The 22,294-nt window shown below is 35.0% G+C and overlaps 1 protein-coding gene and 1 long non-coding RNA gene across 2 annotated transcripts; both read left to right on the forward strand.

Annotated features, from left to right (window-relative positions):
• The first annotated feature begins 503 nt into the window (after positions 1 to 503).
• Positions 504 to 14,615, forward strand: LOC130413942 (GTPase IMAP family member 8-like). Its single transcript, XM_056739495.1, has 10 exons — positions 504 to 576; positions 1,370 to 2,074; positions 3,079 to 3,777; positions 4,793 to 5,491; positions 6,507 to 7,151; positions 7,605 to 7,775; positions 8,142 to 8,213; positions 8,376 to 9,673; positions 13,109 to 13,279; positions 14,175 to 14,615. The coding sequence occupies exons 1-8, from the start codon at positions 570 to 572 to the stop codon at positions 8,600 to 8,602; spliced, it is 3,225 nt and encodes a 1,074-aa protein (XP_056595473.1). The 5' UTR covers positions 504 to 569; the 3' UTR covers positions 8,603 to 9,673; positions 13,109 to 13,279; positions 14,175 to 14,615.
• Positions 14,616 to 15,723: 1,108 nt separating this feature from the next.
• LOC130413943 (uncharacterized) lies at positions 15,724 to 18,394 on the forward strand. The gene is made up of 2 exons (XR_008905560.1): positions 15,724 to 15,974; positions 17,946 to 18,394. It is a non-coding gene; the product is annotated as an uncharacterized LOC130413943 (long non-coding RNA).
• The last annotated feature ends 3,900 nt before the right edge of the window (positions 18,395 to 22,294 follow it).

Below are 22,294 nucleotides of genomic sequence, written 5' to 3' on the forward strand. Positions count from 1 at the left end.
TGAGACACAGACCAGAGATGCAACCACAGAGGTATTTATTATAGAAAACATTCAAAAACACATGAGAATGTATAAATGCTGGCCAGACAGGACAACATTGGGAAGAATAAATTCAGTACATGGAGATGTGGGGATGAACTGCTGAAGATCGAGTGACAGGTGCAGGAGCATCGAGAATCATGAGAAACGTAGTCCGGGGAAAACAGGCAATGTGGAAAATTGGGAAGCAGACAGAATATACACATGTCTATGGAAGCAGACAGTGGTAGACATGAATGTGACATTATTTGTCGGCTGCTGCTTTTTGTACCGTAAAGAACTTTAAATATCAAATATGATCATTCATATGAGTTCATCATATTACTTCAATTATTTATTTTCTTATGCTTTTAGAATTGTTTTCTTATTTGTCTGTCATGTTTCTTTTAACACACTAGTATTCACGCCCTTCTACGAGTCTGAACCTGTTAAGTCCTAGATATGCTTCCTTGTTTCATTTACCTGAAAAACTGAAAGTAATAACTTAAGACAGTGGAGCCGAGTTTACTCTGAAACTTCTCCTGGGAAACATGTCAAGTAAGAAATATTTTTTAAAATCAGTTGCATTTTTACTCGTAATACAAGCAAAGATTACCAACTTGGTTAAAATCTAAAACTTTGATCAAACACAGAAGTCAAATGTTTGCTGTCTCACTGTAATGATCTGTATGTGATACAAGTATTAGCTTCAAGTCATAGCTGCTTTTCAGTAAATAAATCATGTTTAGAAATTAACCATAAATACTATCAATGATTGTTTCATAACCGAGTTTAATAGTGATATGTTTATCTTATTCAGTTGTACAACAATTTGTCTTTGACATTTCAGATGTAGCAACAGGATTTATTTCTTTGAGATTTTCTGTCATATACACTCTTAAATACAAAGGTGCTTCACAATGCCATGAAGAATCTTTAAGTTCCGAAGAACCTTTCAGTTTTATAAAAAGTTCTTTGTGGTTAATAAAGGTTTTTCATATTATACAAAGGTAAGAAAGAGGTGGTTCTTTAAAGAACCTTTGACTGAATGGCTCTTTGTGGAACCAAAAATGGCATCACTGTGAAGAAACTTTAAAGCACCTTTATGTTTAATAGTGTACAAAGGATTTCTTAATTTGAGTCGATATTATGAGATGATGATGTTCCCTGTAGTATAAACTTAATGTTTAAATCGAGCACCAAGACTGTGTTGTTTATTACTGCTGTTTTATTGTCTGGATAATTTAATAGTATTATTAATTAGAGAGTTTTTTAATTTATTCATAACAGATTAAAAGAAATTTCCTTTGTTTAGTGCAGTAGTTTTGGATAAGTGTGTTTTGTGTTCCAGGTGACACTCAGTATCTCTCAGAGTTGAGGATTGTGTTAATGGGGTATAAAGGAGCTGGAAAGAGTTCATCAGGAAACATCATCCTGAACAGAGAAGAGTTTGACCTGAAGAGAACTGCCCAGTGTGTGAAGAGACAGAGAGAAGTAGCAGACAGACACATCACTGTCATAGAAGCTCCAGGATGGTGGATTGATGTTCCTGTAGAAGAGAGCTCTGAGTTACTGAAACAAGAGATTTTACTCAGTGTGTCTCTGTGTCCTCCAGGACCTCATGTTGTTCTACTGGTTATACGTGTGGACATTAGATTTAAAATGGATGAGAGAAAAGTATTTCAAGGGTATGTGGATCTTCTCAGTGAGAGAGTCTGGAGTCACACTATAGTGCTCTTCACTCATGGAGACTTTCTAGGAGACACATCTATAGAGCAACACATTGAGAGTGAAGGAGAGGATCTCCAGTGGCTGGTGGAGAAATGTGGGAACAGATATCATGTTCTAAACAATAAGAACAGAAGTGATGACACTCAGATCAAAGATCTGCTGGAGAAGATAGAAGAGACTGTGACACAAAACAACGGCTGCCATTTTGAAATAGACAGAAAGATTTTACAGGAGCTGGAGGAGAAAAGAAGAGCAGAAGAAGAGAGAGCAGAAGAACGAGTGAAGAGGATGAAGAAACAGAGAGAGATGATCAGATCACAGATGAGTGAGTAAACATCACAGATCTAAACACTGAGAACATTCAGCTGACTGAACATGAAAACAACATCACACTTAGTAGTACTGTTAGACTTCATCATGTCTGTTATTTCAGACTCTACAGATCTGCTGGTTTATTTCAAAACCGATCAAAATACAGTATTCCAGAGAGCCGTGTAATAATTGAGTTTAATAATTATGTTTTTTTTAGTTGTATCTCAATAGATCACAAGCAAGGTGATCTGTCAGACAGTTTCTGATGTATCTAAGTTTAATACTTGTTGATAGAAGAAGTTTGTACTGCTCATATACAAATGTATTGTTGTGATGAGTTGTAAGAGTATAAGAATGTTCACTGGAATTAAACATTAAAACTGACAGCTGTGTTTGGCAGAATAATTCTGAATAAAAGAAAGTCAAAATTTCATAACTTTTTAAGACTAAAGAAAATGGTGACAAAGTTTCAGGTGTGCTGAAATGGCATTTCAAATCTTTTTTCTTTTAAAGTTCTTATGCAGTAAGTGTATATTTCATTAACTAATATAATGTAAATATATCTGCATAAAAACACAAAAATCTGCCATTTTTCACCATTTATTGTACAGTTAACCCCTATAATAAAGCAGGTAAAATAGACGATCATATAATGAATCAAAGATCATCACAAGTGTCATTTATATTAAACTCTCTTATACTCGAGATGGTGCACAATGTCATAGACAAATACAAAACACTACCAGAGTAACACATAATACATTACAGTAATACTTAACAAAATACAATGTAATGTAAAACACCCTAATATACATAAACAATAACAAACATGATTTTTTTTTACTAATATAAAATGTGTAAGTCAAGGTGATGTTTGAATTTTGTTAATGTTATTTTTTTTAAAACATAGATGTATTACCTTGCTGTGCATGTACTGTCTTATTCAAATGTATGTTAATATCCACTGTAAAGTATATGGTAATTCAGATTTTTACATGTTTTGTGTATTTGTTACAGGTGAGAAGCTCTCAGAGTTGAGGATTGTGTTAATGGGGGGTAAGGGAGGTGGGAAGAGTTCATCAGGAAACATCATCCTGAACAGAGAAGAGTTTGACCTGAAGACAACTGCTCAGTGTGTGAAGAGACAGAGAGAAGTAGCAGACAGACACATCACTGTCATAGAAGCTCCAGGATGGTGGATTGATGTTCCTGTAGATCAGAGCTCTGAGTTACTGAAACAAGAGATTTTACTCAGTGTGTCTCTGTGTCCTCCAGGACCTCATGTTGTTCTACTGGTTATACGTGTGGACATTATATTTAAAGAAAATGAGAGAAAAGTATTTCAGGGGTATTTGGATCTTCTCTGTGAGAGAGTCTGGAGTCACACTATAGTGCTCTTCACTCGTGGAGACTTTCTAGGAGACACATCTATAGAGCAACACATTGAGAGTGAAGGAGAGGATCTCCAGTGGCTGGTGGAGAAATGTGGGAACAGATATCATGTTCTCAACAATATGAACAGAAGTGATGACGCTCAGATCAAAGATCTGCTGGAGAAGATAGAAGAGACTGTCACACAAAACAACGGCTGCCATTTTGAAATAGACAGAAAGATTTTACAGGAGCTGGAGGAGAAAAGAAGAGCAGAAGAAGAGAGAGCAGAAGAACGAGTGAAGAGGATGAAGAAACAGAGAGAGATGATCAGATCACAGATGAGTGAGTAAACATCACAGATCTAAACACTGAGAACATTCAGCTGACTGAACATGAAAACAACATCACACTTAGTAGTACTGTTAGACTTCATCATGTCTGTTATTACAGACTCTACAGATCTACTGGTTTAAATTAAAACAGATCAAAATACAGTATTCCAGAGAGCCGTGTAATAATTGGGTTTAATGATTGTGTGTTTTTAGTTGTATCTCAATAGATCAGAGGTACAGTAGGTCTGTCAGACAATTTCTGATGTAACTAAGTTTATTATTTGTTGAATGAAGAAGTTTCTGCTGCTCGTATACAAATGCATTGTTGTGATGAGTTGTAAGAGTATAAGAATGTTCAGTGGAATTCAATATTAAAACTGACAGCTGTGTTTGGCAGAATAATTCTGAATAAGGGGCAGAATAAAGGTTATAACTTTTTAAGACTAATGAAAATGGTAGCAGAGTAATATTTGTGCTAAAATGGCATTTCTATTCTTGTGTGTTTTATAGTTCTTATACAGTAAGTGTATATTTTATTAACTAATATAATTTCAATATATCAGCATAGAAACACAAAAATCTGCCATTTTTCACCATTTAATGTGCAGTTAACCCCTATAATACAACGTGTAAAATAGACGATCATATAATGAGTCAAAGATCATCACAAGTGGCATTTATATTAAACTCTCTAATACTTCGAGATGGTGCACAATGTCATAGACAAATACAAAACACCACCAGAGTAACACATAATACATTACAGTAATACTTAACAAAATAAAATGTAATGTAGAACACCCTAATATACATAACCAATAAAAAAACATGAAAAGAAAAACAAATATTTTACATTTATTAAATGTGTAATACAAGGTGACGTTTGAATTTTGTTAACTTAACTTTTTTTAAATATAGATGTATTACCTTGTTGTGCATGTACTGTCTTGTTCAAACGTATGATAATCTCCACTGTAAAGTATATGATAATTCATATTTTTACATGTTTTGTGTATTTCTTACAGTTGAGAAGCTCTCAGAGTTGAGGATTGTGTTAATGGGGGGTAAATGTGCTGGAAAGAGTTCATCAGGAAACATCATCCTGAACAGAGAAGAGTTTGACCTGAAGACAATTGATCAGTGTGTGAAGAGACAGAGAGAAGTAGCAGACAGACACATCACTGTCATAGAAGCTCCAGGATGGTGGATTAATGTTCCTGTAGAGAAGAGCTCAGAGTTACTGAAACAAGAGATTTTACTCAGTGTGTCTCTGTGTCCTCCAGGACCTCATGTTGTTCTACTGGCTATACGTGTGGACACTAGATTTAAAGAGGATGAGAGAAAAGTATTTCAGGAGTATGTGGATCTTCTCAGTGAGAGACTCTGGAGTCACACTATAGTGCTCTTCACTCATGGAGACTTTCTAGGAGACACATCTATAGAGCAACACATTGAGAGAGAAGGAGAGGATCTCCAGTGGCTGGTGGAGAAATGTGGGAACAGATATCATGTTCTCAACAATAAGAACAGAAGTGATGACACTCAGATCAAAGATCTGCTGGAGAAGATAGAAGAGACAGTGACACAAAACAACGGCTGCCATTTTGAAATAGACAGAAAGATTTTACAGGAGCTGGAGGAGAAAAGAAGAGCAGAAGAAGAGAGAGCAGAAGAACGAGTGAAGAGGATGAAGAAACAGAGAGAGATGATCAGATCACAGATGAGTGAGTAAACATCACAGATCTAAACACTGAGAACATTCAGCTGACTGAACATGAAAACAACATCACACTTAGTAGTACTGTTAGACTTCATCATGTCTGTTATTTCAGACTCTACAGATCTGCTGGTTTATTTCAAAACAGATCAAAATACAGTATTCCAGAGAGCTGTGTAATAATTGGGTTTAATGATTGTGTGTTTTTAGTTGTATCTCAATAGATCAGAGGTACAGTAGGTCTGTCAGACAGTTTCTGATGTAACTAAGTTTGTTATTTGTTGAATGAAGAAGTTTCTGCTGCTCATATACAAATGTATTGTTGTGATGAGTTGTAAGAGTATAAGAATGTTCAGTGGAATTCAATATTAAAACTGACAGCTGTGTTTGGCAGAATAATTCTGAATAAAATGCAGTAAAAATGTAAAAACTTTTTAAGACTAAAGAAAATGGTAGCAGAGTAATATTTGTGCTAAAATGGCATTTCATTTATTGTGTGTCTTATAGTTCTTATACAGTAAGTGTATATTTCATTAACTAATATAATTTCAATATATCAGCATAGAAACACAAAAATCTGCCATTTTTCACCATTTAACGTACAGTTAACCCCTATAATATAACAGGTAAAATAGACGATCATATAATGAATCAAAGATCATCACAAGTGGCATTTATATTAAACTCTCTAATACTCGAGATGGTGCACAATGTCATAGACAAATACAAAACACCACCAGAGTAACACATAATACATTACAGTAATACTTAACAAAATACAATGTAATCTAAAACACCCTAATATACATAAGCAATAAAAAATACATGAAAAGAAGAACAAGTATTTTACATTTATTAAATGTGTAATTCAAGGTGACGTTTCAATTTTGTTAAAAAAAATTTTTTTTAACATAGATGTATTACCTTGCTGTGCATGTACTGTCTTGTTCAAACGTATGGTAATCTCCACTGTTAAGTATATGGTAATTCATATTTTTACATGTTTTGTGAATTTGTTACAGGTGAGAAGCTCTCAGAGTTGAGGATTGTGTTAATGGGGTCTAGAGGAGCAGGAAAGAGCTCAGCAGGAAACATCATCCTGAACACAGAAGAGTTTGACCTGAAGACAACTGATCAGTGTGTGAAGAGACAAAGAGAAGTAGCAGACAGACACATCACTGTCATAGAAGCTCCAGGATGGTGGATTAATGTTCCTGTAGAGAAGAGCTCTGAGTTACTGAAACAAGAGATTTTACTCAGTGTGTCTCTGTGTCCTCCAGGACCTCATGTTGTTCTACTGGTTATACGTGCAGATGTTATATTTAAAGAAAATGAGAGAAAAGTATTTCAGGGGTATGTGGATCTTCTCAGTGAGAGAGTCTGGAGTCACACTATAGTGCTCTTCACTCATGGAGACTTTCTAGGAGACACATCTATAGAGCAACACATTGAGAGTGAAGGAGAGGATCTCCAGTGGCTGGTGGAGAAATGTGGGAACAGATATCATGTTCTCAACAATAAGAACAGAAGTGATGACACTCAGATCAAAGATCTGCTGGAGAAGATAGAAGAGACAGTGACACAAAACAACGGCTGCCATTTTGAAATGTTACAGAAGGTGAAGGAGAAAAGAAGAGCAGAGGAAAAGAAAGCAGAATCACAGATGAGTGAGTGAATCATTCTTCTCTCTTTCACTGTCACTAAACTGTAATTACAGGAATTCGGAGTTACAGTATTAAAAATGGGGTTTCATATAGTAAGCTAAATTAGAATGTCAGTATGTTATCACATAACTATCGAATAGAAAATTTGGTTGGCTTGATAAAACGTGGTCTATAAGTGAAAAATATTTTGACATTTTGAAATGCATAGAAAGGTTAAGAGAAATCTTTCAGTTTGTTCAGCTCATCATCTAAAATGTTGTTATGAGGTATTATTTTTTTATAATGGACATCAGGCCCATTACTTTAACCACAATAGAACTGCATTATGCTTGGTTCTTTTTTGAGCAATTAACCAGGAAATGTATTTGTTTTTATTATTGCCAAGGATTAAACATGATCTCTTGTTCTCTAATATCAAATACTGTAAATACAATTTTCTTTTATCAATATTTTCAGTGAGTGAGGATGAGATGTCTTACATAGTCTCTCTGAGAAGGTCTGCTTATAGATCATTCAGATCTCGATCAGGTGCAGACAAAAGTTCAGTTTTTGCATCATTACACTCTAAAGACTCTCCGATCTCATTTACTGGTGGATCATACAACAAGAGGTTACCACAACCATTGAGTAAGTATATTTATTTAAACTATTTGATTACAGCGGCCCTCAAATATCTATTTTAATACTTAAAATATTATCTAAATACTGTGTATGAATTTCAAAGGTTAACAAAAGATCAATCCATTTTTATCAATAGTTTGTTTTGCTTGTCTATTTGTTCTTTTTGGGTAAATGTTAAAAAACACTCCTATATTATTCAGGATGCATAAAACCAAAGTCTGATGTACAGTAAAAGATCTGGTGTGCTTAACCCAAGATCTCACTGGATCTTTTTGTTGTCTGACATTGATAAAACTGTAAAAAATTGTATGCTCTCCAAAGTCATAGTGAGACAGACAGGGAGTTTCATCTTTTCTTGTTTATTGTTTTCAGTGAGTGAGGATGATATGTTTGACACAGTCTCTTTGAGAAGTTCTGCTTATGGTTCATTCAGATCTCGATCAGGTGCAGACAAAAGTTCAGTTTTTGCATCATCACACTCTAAAGACTTTCATTTTAATTATTTATTACAATGTAAGATAAATGTGTCACAGTCTTGCCGTGTAACTGCTCCTATATTATTCAGGATGCATAAAACCATTTAGTAAGTATCTTCATTATTTCCAGGGATTGAAGATCAGATGCTTGAAACAGTCTCTCTTGAAAGTTCTGGATATGGATCAGTCTTATCTCTATCAAGTGACAACAGTTCAATTTTTGCATCATCATTCTCCATTGACTCCAAAGAATTACCTCCCAGTTTTGCAGATGGATCTGTACCCTCCACTCCTCAGTCTGTGGAACATTCACAAATCAAAACAACAAAGAACACATCCACGATCTTGAAATTATGAAGAGTCAAACAGAATAAATGAGAAGAAAAAATATGTAATGTTATTTGTCCTAAAGAAAACCAATGAATGAATTAATTTGTAACCGACTCAACACAAACTCTATTTGATAAATTAAATCTAAACTACTACCTTATTCCCCCAATAATGGTTTAACTGATACAGGTAACTAACATCACTAAACCACAATTACACAGAGCAGAGAATACAGTTTGTGATCAAGGTCATTTACACGGATGACATTTTTGATATTGTGTACAGTAACATGTCATGTTTTATCATGTAAATATAATAATGGAAAATATGTTTATGTACTTATCTCAATCAGAAATTATATGGATTATATACTTCAAAATATTTGTACCACTTGATACTCACTTTAATAATGCTTAGAAATAATAACTAAAGTTGTTGATGTGGTGTTGTTTTACTATGGAAGCAAATAAGAGACATAATGTTTTGAAATTTAACAGCCTATGAATACTTGATTTTGAATTATTTTACTTTGGAAACCATGTATCTGAATTTATTTGTTTCGAATTTACCTCTATGAAATTTAAATATGAAAATTCTTGATTTACAATTTAAAAACCTGAATTTAATGCTCACAAATTCAGATACAAAAAAAAACTTACAGAATTTCAGATAAAATACATTCAGATTGATCAAATTTGATTGCTCTTATTCAGATCTCAAATTTCAAGTTAATACTTTTCAAAGAAACATATGTCTAATTCGACTGCTCAAATTCAGATCGAAAAATTATTCACATGGTGACATCCGGGCTACCCAGGATAGGAAAAACAGTTGAGCCCAGAGCCCGTCTGTAATTGAACCGAACCACTGAACCGAACCATTGAACCGAACCAATGTCAGTCAGTGGCTGGTGGAGAAATGTGGGAACAGATATCATGTTCTCAACAATATGAAAAGGAAGTGATGACACTCAGATCAAAGATCTGCTGGAGAAGATAGAAGAGACAGTGACACAAAACAACGGCTGCCATTTTGAAATTTTACAGCAGGGGAAGGAAAATAGAAGAGAAGAGGAAAAGAAAGCAGAATCACAGATGAGTGAGTGAATCATATGTAAACGATGAAACCTTCTTCTCTTTCACTGTCAATATACTGTATCAGTTAGAAAATAGGAGGAGTTCCGGTATTAAAAATGTGGTTTCAAAATAGTAAGCAAAAATAGAATGTCAGTCAGTATAATATAATATAACTGGCCTATAGAAAATTTTGTTAACATACTGTTGCGTTGTTGGTTTGCCAAAACATGGCCTAAAAGTGTAAATTAGAAAATATAGAAAGGTTAATATAAATCTTTCAGTTTGTTCAGCTCATCATTTTAAAGGGTCACAATCCCAGGTGTTTTCTGCAATGTAAAAATAGTCAGTGGTATCCCCAGAATGTGTCTTTCAAGTTTCAGCTCAAAATAAACCTCATATATTTCATTACAATATGTTGAACGTGGCCATTTGTGGCTGCAATGGAAACCTGCCATTTTTGTATGTGTCTATTTAAATGCAAATGAGCTTCTGCTCGCCTCCCCGTATGCAAAATAGGAGAAAGAGCGCTTGGTTAGCCCTTTGGATGACAAATAATATGGCGGAAAGCGCAATTACGTCTGTAATGCCCTTTCCAACCAAAACCATACACCAACTACAATAAAAATCACCTTGATGCCTTGTTCATAAATACGAATTAAATGGAAAAGACAAAATCATAGATAGAAAAACATATGGTGACCATTTGCTGTATGAAATGTTGGCCATTAAAGATCATATGCATGCATATTACTAACAGACATAAACACGGATATAGGCAAAAACATGCATTCAGAGTACTTGTATTTGTAAGACAGGTATGTAAAGATCAATGTTTTACAAATGCGCACTCTGTTTCAATCCGCTCATAAGTATCGTCGCACTTAGGACATACGAGAAAACAATAAACTCACCGAGAAAGCAGAGTTATTTGCTATATATTTGCTATATGGCCGGAGCCTGGTCTTCCGTGCGCTGGGCCACCAGGTACCAGAACTTCGACTTTTCAACCATTCTGGCTTTCCGGACCGGAGATACGGACCGGTGAATGTTTGTTTGTCGATGCAAAAAGAGTGCTTCTTCTCCGGACACAGAGTTCATGGTCTCCGCGTGGGACTTTAAGGTTGTTTTTAACTCCGGCCGCCAAGGCTCCTTTTAACTCCCTATATGTTCCAATTTACATCCAACAACAGCACACATTTGTTGTTTCTTAGACATTTTTGTCGCTGGTTAGTGGCTACATCTGCTCTTGCCTGAAAATGGTGGACAGCATGTGTCTGGCAGACTGTGGGAACTACGCGTTCATAAGCCAGAGTCTGTCAGTGGTCATGGGGCAGGCGTAAAAAATGTGACATCAGATTTTTAGGTATCCCCAACAGCCTTTTTTGGGTGTCACTGCTGTGGTTTAAAGGAGATGACAAAAAGAAGAATAGATGGATTTGTATAATTAGGGTTCAAGCCCGAAGGACTAGAAGCCCATTGTATTTGTTAGGATTTTTTTTCTTCTTCTTCTTCATATTATTATTTTTCTGCCCTAAAACTGATACTACAGCCCAAACCGTAAGGCCGACAGAGCTGAGACTCGGTCAGATGGTAGTAGTCCTTGTCGCTACTCAGATACACGGAGCCAGCCAAATCGACCCATAGGTGGCGCTACAGCGATGAAAAACGCGTTTGCGCTTGTTACTCCTAAACCATTTGTCGCACACACAAGTGTCTTACATCAGTGTAATCACTGGCTCAAAATTTAAAAAAATCTTTTTAAATATCTCCGATTTTATTTCAGTCATTATAGATTTTTCGCTAATTAGAATTTTATGAAAAAAAGTCCCTGGATTTTTGCCCTATTAGAACCAAACCAACGCTGATGTAATCTGTTGAGTGTGAATGTAAATAATTATCGAAAAAAAGTTTAATTTTCAATTCACGGTCGCTAGGCGGCGCTAAAACGCCCAAACTGGAAGCGGCATATTTAGTTAAAATGGCCATAACTCGTGAACCCTTTGAGATATTTTCATGGGGCTTGGTACGTACACGTAGACGCTCAGTCCGAGGTCACATTAAATAATAGGCGGCGATCCGCCACTAGGTGGCGCTATAATAAAAAATCAACAAAAAAATGGCTATAAATAGGCAACCGTTTGCCCGATTGACTTATTATTTGGTACGGTGTGTCTTTTTGTCATGTTTTGTCATGTCTTTTTGACTGTTTAAAAGGACATTGGCATATCTCAAAAAACATGGCCGCCATCATCCGATTCATTTTGTGCACTCATTACACTGAGTTAACAAAGGCTAATTGAAACGACACTCACTGGGCTTAGTCGTCCCATGGTCCTGAAGGTCTGTAAGAAACATGAACTTATTCAACCACCTGGGGAAGAAATAACGTCGATCGGTTCGCAAGTTATCGGTGATGATTTTAAAAACCTACTTTTGCATACTAATTTTAGGTCTTTCAAGTAATTTCAAAATTTCCACCACAGTACAATTCTCCGGACTCTCTACATAAATAATTATGTAAGACATGGTGAACTTTTTCATTTGTGTGACCATAACAGGGTCCTTTATTATATTAACGTGAAACATGTACGTTAAATGTCGCTACTCCTTAATAAATAATCCAACTGACTTGCCATTAAGTACTCTTATACATATTATGACACTTGCAAAATGTGATGGTCATAGGAAGAGGCATGCCTTCATAACAGTCAAAAAGGTGAAATATCATTAATTTCAATGTTTTTTTATAGTCACCAAATCACAATGCAGCAGATGCCATACCACACCCATAGCCACTAAACTGTTAACTTAGCAACTATTAAGCTAGACCTCTATCTCTGAAATAGAGCATCGTAGATACACTGGGGTAGTTTCGCATGACTTGTGGTTTGATGTGTTATTAATTGGCAGGTGCCATTCCATGCACATAGCAACCAAAGGGATTATTTTAGCAACCTTAAAGCAAGATATATATCTCTGCAACTATATACTTGGTGCGCTAGAGTGTCGTCCGTCCTGGATCTATTATGGTGCGATTCCCGAGCCTGGTCGGCGATGCCTTAAATCGCTCTAACCCGCTAAATGCTGCTTGCAGCTTTAATTACAGGTTGTTTTTGCTCAATTTCTGGTAGATACACAATTAAAAGTCCATTTTCCGGGATTACGGCCCTTTAAATGTTGTTAACACGTTCTGACATATTTTCTAGCATGTTTTCCCTCTTCGATATCACTTCTATGTCTTCGACTTCAATTATATTAAATGTTGAAGTCTTCAGTTTTTTGTTATGGACAGCAGGCCCATTACTTTCACCACATTAGAACTGCATTATGCTTTGTTCTCTTATGAGTAATTAAACAGGAATGGATGTTTTTATTATTGTCAAGTATTAAACATGATCTCTTATTCTCTAATATCAAATACTGTACATACAATCTTCGTTTTTATCACTTTTTTCAGTGAGTGAAGATGAGATGTCTGACACAGTCTCTTTGAGAAGTTCTGCTTATGGTTCATTCAGATCTCGATCAGGTGCAGACAAAAGTTCAGTTTTTGCATCATCACACTCTAAAGACTCTCCGATCTCATTTACTGGTGGATCATACAACAAGAAATTACAACAACCATTGAGTAAGTATATTTATTTTAATTATTTGATAACAGTGCCGGGGGGGCACGGTGGCTTAGTGGTTAGCACGTTCGCCTCACACCTCCAGGGTTGGGGGTTCGATTCCCGCTTCCTACTTGTGTGTGTGGAGTTTGCATGTTCTCCCCATGCCTCGGGGGTTTCCTCCGGGTACTCCGGTTTCCTCCCCTGGTCCAAAGACATGCATGGTAGGTTGATTGGCATCTCTGGAAAAAATTGTCCGTAGGGTGTGAGTGCGTGAGTGAATGAGTGAGTGTGTGTGCCCTGCGATGGGTTGGCACTCCACCCAGGGTGTATCCTGCCTTGATGCCCGATGACTCCTGAGATAGGCACAGGCTCCCCGTGACCCGAGGTAGTTCGGATAAGCGGTAGAAAATGGAATGGAATGGATAACAGTGCCCCAAAAATGTATTTTAATACTTAAACTGCTCTCTAAATATATGAATTTCATACGAATCCGAGTATGAAAGTTAAAACAATGTATCTTATGAGTTTCTTCATGTTTTGCTTGTGTGTTTGTGCTCACTTGTCTGTAGTGCACATCTGTATGTATGACGTTCTAACACTTTCATCACTTTAACATTACATGACGAATTCTTGCCATAAGCACCAGAAAATCTACATTGTCAACTCAGCAAAACCTGCCCTTCTCCTTTTAGGCAAAATGGACAGAGTTTTGTAAATAATGGCAGGTTTACACTTTGTGAAGAGAGAATTTTGTTTTCACATTTTAGGCAACCTAACAAAAAAAAGTGCATTTTTCACATTTTAATTATTTATTGCAATATAAGATAAATGTGTCACAGTCTTGCAGTGTAACTGCTCCTATACTATTCAGGATGCATAAAACCATTTATTAAGTATCTTCATTATTTCCAGGGAATGAAGATGAGATGTCGGATTTAGTCTCTCTTGGAAGTTCTGGATATAGTTCATTAAGATCTCTATCAAGTGACAACAGTTCAATTTTTGCATCAACACGCTCCATTGACTCCAAAGATTCACATACCAATTTTTCAGATGGATCTTTACCCTTCACTCCTCAGTCTGTGGAACATTCACAAATCAAAGCAACAAAGAACACAGCCACGATCTTAAAATTATTAAGAGGCAAACAGAAGAAATGAGAAGAAAAAAGATGTGATGTTATTTGTCCTAAAGAAAACCAATGAATGAAATAATTTGTAACTGACTCAACACAAATTCTATTTAATAAATTCAAACTAAACTACTACCTTATTCCCCCAATAATAGTTTAATTGATACAGGTAACTGACGTAACTAAACCACAATTACACAGAGCAGGGAATACAGTTTGTGATCAAGGTCATTTACGGATGTCAATGTTGATATTTTGTACAGTATCATGTCATGTTTTATCATGTAAATATAATAATGGAAAATATTTTTATGTACTAATCTCAATCAGAAATTCTTCAATAAATTGTTCAGTTCAAACATAATGATCAAGAATATATGGAATAAATATTTTAAATATATCTAAATATTTTTACGACTTAATACTCACTTACATTTAGGCATTTGGTAGACGCTTTACTAACATTACATTATCCTATACATTTATACAAGGTATTTGCAATCCCCTGGGATCGAACCCACAACCTTGCATTGTTAACGCAGTATTCTTACCACTGAGCTACAGGAGAGTTTTATAATGCTTAGAAATAATATTCATATTCCTAACTAAAGAAATTTACACTTATTGTATTGTTTGCTTGCAAGGCTTTATTTCCATTGAGCTTTTAACTTTATGAACTGTCTCTACTATTGTGAAACATCACAAATTCACCTTTTACATTAAAAACATAAAAAATTCACCTGTGTGTTCTTTTAGTACCTAACTTAATAACACGATCAGCACTTTTATGTATGTGTATATCTATATAAATGCACGTGTTTATTTTACAGACATTATTTTAAGAATTATACGTTTGAATTGCTGAACCTCAGTACAGAATTTTAATATGTATTTTATTCTCATAGCCAAAATAGTTAAAGGAATATCAAGTCTGTCGAAAAATTCTTTAAATTAAATAATACTTTTAAACGAGGCTTTTTTCCTTGAGTTGTATATTTTTATTGTATATGCATATAAAGTATATTTTGAGGATATATTTCTTATAAGACTGTTTAATAAACTTTAGAGTTATTGCATAGTAGGCCTACACGATACTGTAAAACTCAAAGCAGCTTTAAAGAATCAGCTTTTATCTATAAGAAGCCCTTAGTCCTCAATTTAACCTCTGCTAAAAAATATCAGATATAAGTAGCTGATGTATTTAATGTCCAATGTTGATCGTGATGTATTTTATCAGGGCATTCAGTGTTCATTCTTTGGCGTTAGATATCGATGATTTCACAATCCTGAAATAAATGACCATGGTTAATGTTTAGTGGCTTTGTTTTACTCTCTTAAAAAGTTTATTGACTTTATCACTGGACTTTAACTTTATATACAGTGATAAACTAAATTATTGCTACACTTTGAAACTCTTCATTAGAAATGATACGTTTTATTGTTACGTTACTTTTTATCTTGATCTTATCGTTCTTGTGTCATAGATGTTATTCATAAGAAGCAGCTATTTTTGCCCTTGTTTTGTGTAACTGGACTAAAGTAGACTACTAAAATTACTCAGAACGGTGAAATGGACTTTGGTAAGTTTTTTTATTTTAATCGAAATTCATCTGGTAACTAATATGTGAAATGAATATAAGCTTTGACTTTATACTTTAACCATGTACATGCTTAAAAGATATGTACATTAATATGTTTTTATTCTCGGTTACAAACGGCATAGTCACAACCTTATGCAAATAGCACAGCAGATAAGAAGCGACTCACCCTGTTTGAGTCCTTGTTTTGTGTTTCGCCATATGAGAGTAAAAACTTCAAGAGAGTCGAACTATAATGTGAAATTTCAAGATGCCACTTAAAAAAGGTGAGCATAAAGCCTGATAAAAACTGCATTATCACGCGTTTAGACTATTTATAAATGCGTAAACATGAAATACAATATTTTTGATCTCATATTCACGTGATTACAAAGTTAGCTTTTTTTAAAACGTTGCCATTTTTAAAATTGGCATTTAGAATGTAATTTAACCAATATTTAATATGCAATGTTTGTTATTTTAATAAGATGTTTTAATTCAAATAGTAATACGTATAAATCTGATCTTTTAATGGACCGATGTAGGCCCGGTTCCTGCCAGGTGCAAAAGGGTGGGCTAGCAGATATCCTGAGTGGGCATTTACCAGACACAAAATATTAGCCGCAGAAAAATTAAGAGACCATTTTTACAAGATTTTTTTCTGATATGTTTTTTGGTTAGTTTATAATTTTTGTTTATTTCTGTGAACTTCTGACAACGTTTCTCTCAAATGTCATGTAAAAATGTTAAACATGAAGCATTAAAATATATTTTTTTAAATTTTTATTGCTGACTGTCACTGTCAGGATTTAAATGATTTATGATCTTATAAATATAAAAAACATGCATTCATTACAGAAGACGAGAGATTAAAACACAAATAAGTATTGTTGATTATTGCCTTTTATATCAGAATCAGAATCAGACGAGCTTTATTACCAAGTGTGGTTGCACACAAGGAATTTTCTTTGGTGTTGGAACCTTCAAGTACAGACATTCAACAAAATGACAATACAATATAATAAGATTTACAGTCTAAACGATTCTAAAATATGCATATATAAAATAAAGACTTTTGTACAAAAAATGGGGGATAACAACATATAAAAGACATTGCACAGGGTAATAAATAGTAGAATATACACATTAACAGATTGTATGTACACTCGTGCCTATGGATAATGTAGTGAGTAGAGGTAGTGTTATATACATACATGTATAAATAAAATGTACATATAATAAGGCACTATAGGGCACACTATAGGAGGAGTGAACGTGGAATATTGCTCTTAAGGAACAGTTATCTTTTAAGGAGGGAGATTGCCTGGGGGAAGAAGCCGCTACATGTGTCTGGAAGCCCTGGCCTTTGGTGCTCTAAAGTACAACCAGGGGGCAACAGTTCAATGTTCAGTAATTGTGTAGTTTGTTCTCTATCATCATCTCGTTTTGAGATCCACCTATGGGAAGGGCATCTGTACCAGACCTCTGCAAAAGCATCCAATTACACCAAGTCTGGCTAGACAGACAGGAGCGTGCGCCCTATGCCAGATGAGAACCCGCCCCCTCACCTAATGCATAAAGAATACTTCACGTGCTCCCTTTCCTCAGTTGACATTCGAGAAAGAAAATGGATGTTTCTCCAGAATAGAAGTGAAACAACTTTTTATCACAAATTAATACAATACAGGCAAACAAAGGAGAATATACATTTTGTACTTATACCATTAAAAAAGTGTATTGGTACCAAGAAATTACAAATAGGTTCTTCCAGCAAAAACCTGTCCATCCTAAATCTCAGACACAAGCAGACAGATTAACTTTGACACTTTAACACAACATTTTTTCTCAAAAGAGATCATTATAAGGTTTCCCCTTCATTTAATCTTGAATTAAAGCGAGTGTAAAGCATCACAATCTGTGCTTTAAAAAAAATGTAATGTATAAAATGTTGTTGATCCTTTCTTGTTCTTTCAGAGCATTGGTCTATTCAGTGTTCATTAAGTGGAGTTGGATATGGACGGGATCACCATCATTCAGAAGAGCTCTGAACATCCTGACTGACATCAGCAACTCAAATATGATCCATAAACACACACAAACAACATGAATCTGAGTCACTGACTTAACTTCTGTAAATCTCAAACTTAATATTAGTTTCATATGATCTTTATTAACATTTGTAATTCCATGAAGACGTTTAAAATCTATACTGTATGTATTACTGTAAATAGTATTACATAGAATTAAACAGTAGTGTGCAATAAATACAAAGCAAATGGCCTTAAACTGATTTTTGTATGTTATTTTTTTAAGTGTGTGTTTGGCTATCTTTTCCCTTATTTATCAACTTTTTATTCATTAAACTTTGACTTCATGCAAATAACCTGTCTCTACATTGAAATAAATATTATATCTTTGGCCAATGTTATTGTTATGTAATTTTCTTTCATAATATATATACCCTGTCTAAACCCTGTAAACATAACAATCATCAATTTCTTGTTGAATGTCAATGAAGAACAGAAAGTTAAAGCTACTAATTTTACTTGATACGAGATAAAACTTTAACTTGCGTAAGCATTCATTTATTTGTCAGGTGAGCCACAAAGCAGAGACACTAGATGCAATTACGGAGTAATTAATTATAATAAACATTCAAAAACACATGAGAATGTATAAATACTGGTAAGTCAGGACAACATTAGGAAGAATAGAGTCAGTATATATAGTTGCTCGGATGGTGCTGGAGATCGCTGGAAGGTGTGGGTGATTGAAGATGGGTGACAGCTGCTGAAGAGCAGAGAATCCTGGAAAATATAGCCCGGGTAAACCGGCAACAGGGAAGCAGACAGAATATATACTATACTGTCTATGGAAGCAGGCAGTGGTAGACATGACTGTGACATTATTTCTCAGGTTGCTGGTTTTTGTACCGTAAAGAACTTTGAATACCAAATGTGATCATAGAATTAATCATATTCCTTTAACTATTTCTTTCATATGCATTTGGAATGTTTTTCGTATTCTCTGTCGTACTGTTACCTTTAACACACTAGTAGTTAATTGTTCTTTTATATGTTCAGACAAGCCCGTTTGCGCACCTGTTAAGTACTAGATATGCTTCCTTGTTTTACTTAAGTGAAAAATTGAAAGTAAAAGCTAGAGACAGTGGAGCCGATATTAAAAGTTGCACAGGCGAGCAGTATTTGAGCACAATTGTAAATTTAAAATAATCATGATTTCTGGAACTTCAATTAATTAATCTTAATTAATTTAATTAATCCCTTTGGTTTAACAACCAATAAATGTCCAAGACTTTAAAATCAGGAACAACATTAACAGAGAGATGCATCAGTCTTTTTTTTAACATATAGGTTTCTATCAGATATAACGTTACACTCATTTTACAATTGGTTTATAGGTTCCATTACAAAGAGTTACAACAAATAAACCAAACAGATAACAAATGGAAAATATATCAAATAAACCAGTTAGTAGGAGGAGGAGATAACTGCATCTGAATTTAGGTTCAGTTCTTCAGAATGAAACTGAACTAGCAAAAGCTCAGACAAGGAAGCTCTATGTATTTTAGATTTGGCAGATTTTTTAATTAAAACCTATATTGCTGATGCAGGTATTTCTGCGGATGCTCCAACAAGACGTCTCATAAAATGGACTGTGGTAGGTACCTTCAAACAATTTTCCCACGACTGTAGAATTTTCAATAGTAAACTGTATAGAAATTACACTTTGTCAGTGTGTTTGTTATACTAGTAATGTGTATTTGAAATATATACATATTTATTTAAATATAAATATAGCTGACAAACTGTAATAAATACTGTTATATACTTTATTTCCTTTAGTACTTACTATATAGAATTCCTAGATACTGGTATTTTAGAACCTTACTAAAGTATATCAAACTATGTTGTAATATGGGTTCATTAAGCTAAATGTAAGCTAAATAATTTGTTATTAGTAGCCTATATATCTATTGGTTCTGACCCAAATGTCCTACCCTTAAAGTTGAAATGGCGTCTTCCTCAAGTACACACATGCACGCAATGTAGTTTAAAAGGTGCACTCAAGGAAAGGTCTGGGCAGGGCAGTATCTTCATTGAATTGCTTTAAAAACAGATCTGCTTCCCCACCCCAAACCTGTAATGTAATTTGCAACTTGCAAACCCCTGTAAGGCGTGTTTGGGAGTTTAAGCAAACAAAGCAGAATGGTGTTATGCAACATAAATAACGACCAGATATGTGTGCTGCATATTGATCTGCCATTTAATCTGAAGGAATAACTACTTGTAATTTCATGAAGCGAGCTGCAGTTAGAACATGCGCAAAAGATGTGGCAATTATTTCAATGGAGTTTAAACCTGATGTAAAAACAATCTGTTTTATTTGCACAGGGTGTGTAAAAATTTGCCAGAATTAAATATGTTTAATCCTTATGTAGTCTTCGTGGTCTTTTTGACCCGCAAAAATGTTCTCTTTGTCCAAAGTACGGAAGCCGATAGTTGTCGTCACGCTGCAACGGAAGAAAACACATGCAAACAGAAAAACACCATCAAATTCACAAAGCCTCATTATTAGTTTGGTGACACATGCCCTGCAAATACTCGTAACCCAAACGAACACAAAATCGCGTTACAAATCCTCGCAACACAAACAAATACAGTAATGCACTGCAAATTCTCGCAACACAAACAAACATTTTGTAATTATTATACTATATTTGTAATAATTATATATAAAATATTGGGATCCTATTTTCTTTGCTGTTGATCATGTTGATTGTACTTAATAATTGATTAAACAATATAATATTTTTTCGTCCTTCCACGTTGGTAATACTTGTGAAAGAATGTCGGGCAGCTAACAACATGTTTCATCGTTTCTTTGAATGGTTTCATGGGTTTTTTCAATCGTTAAATTGTTCAAATCGGCCGGCTAGAATGGAAAAAGGCATACAAACTGCGTTTAAACCCACCCATGAATCCGTCAAAACAGAACGTTTATTGACATCCTGTCAAATCCTGTGGTGGCCTATATAAATCATTTTTTATATTGCTGACATGCATGTTCTTGAGGAGAAAACAAGACTGCATTCCTATTCTTCTCTGGAAATACTCATTATTACCTTAGTTTTTTTATATAGTAGAATTAGTAAATGTCTTCCTCAGATGACAGTCACTAATAAACGGGAAAACAAGCAAATGCCTCTTGTCCATTGTTTGGACAATTTTTTTTATTTTAATTTAATCGAGAAGATTTTAAATGGAAAAAACAGATATTCTTGTCCAGCTGTTACAGGGCAAACAAAGAACATTCTTCTTCGCTTTCCTCTTTACTTTAACCGGCTGAGAAATAGACTTGCCAGAGTAAAATAGGAATTGAGTCTTGTTTTCACCCCTACCAGATTAAACACCCTCTTCAAAAACATGCTGTCCGATTGGCTACTTCTAACCCCTCCCCACACCTAATCCTAACCCCTCCCCAAAAACTTTATCCTTACCCTAACCATTGTGGGGAAGAGGGTGTGCATAATCTGGCAGGAGTGCATTTTTCGGCATAACACCGGCCCTCAGCTAGCAACATGATATCAGAGCCCCGACGAAAGAAATAACAAACCCTAAGGTACTAAATGATTTCTTAAATAAATTAAAATAAGCAACATATCTAAAGAAATAGACAACCGAGACCCAGTCACAGGACGCACAACCATTCCTGCTAGCAATAAATGTAATGAACACCCATTCTTAAGATATAGATGGAGACTCTAAACAGTACTTCCTACCTGACGACAACAGCTAATGATATCACAGGAAAAAGGCAGTGCCAACTGTTGGATACTAGTTGTTACCTGTATCCATAGTTCCGAATATGTAGAACTCTGTGGCGTGTTCCATCAAAAACACTGAAAAACAATTCCTTTTCTCTTCTTTATTAAAAAGCCATCAACTGGATATGCAAGCTCAAGTCAATGGCAAGTGCACAAATAATCCTCAAACATGTAGGCACGACAATTGAGGAGATCAGCAGGTAATGGAATACATGGACATAGGTTGGACAGGATGGTTTGATGTCACTACAAGTCAATACAATAATATCAGAAACATACTCAACCAAACAAATCATATGGTAAATACAAACAACAAACAGTTCAAAGACAAGTATACATATTGTTAACATAGTAAAATACACCAATAAGGATGATAATAATCTAGATTTACATTACACATCCTTCTAGGAGGATTTAAGGACGAGTGGCTTCCGCTGTAGCACTACCACATTACAGATTCAGAGAGAGAGAGAAA

The sequence above is a fragment of the Triplophysa dalaica genome, chromosome 24, assembly GCF_015846415.1.
Source record: "Triplophysa dalaica isolate WHDGS20190420 chromosome 24, ASM1584641v1, whole genome shotgun sequence".
In the NCBI taxonomy this organism is placed as follows: Eukaryota; Metazoa; Chordata; class Actinopteri; order Cypriniformes; family Nemacheilidae; genus Triplophysa; species Triplophysa dalaica.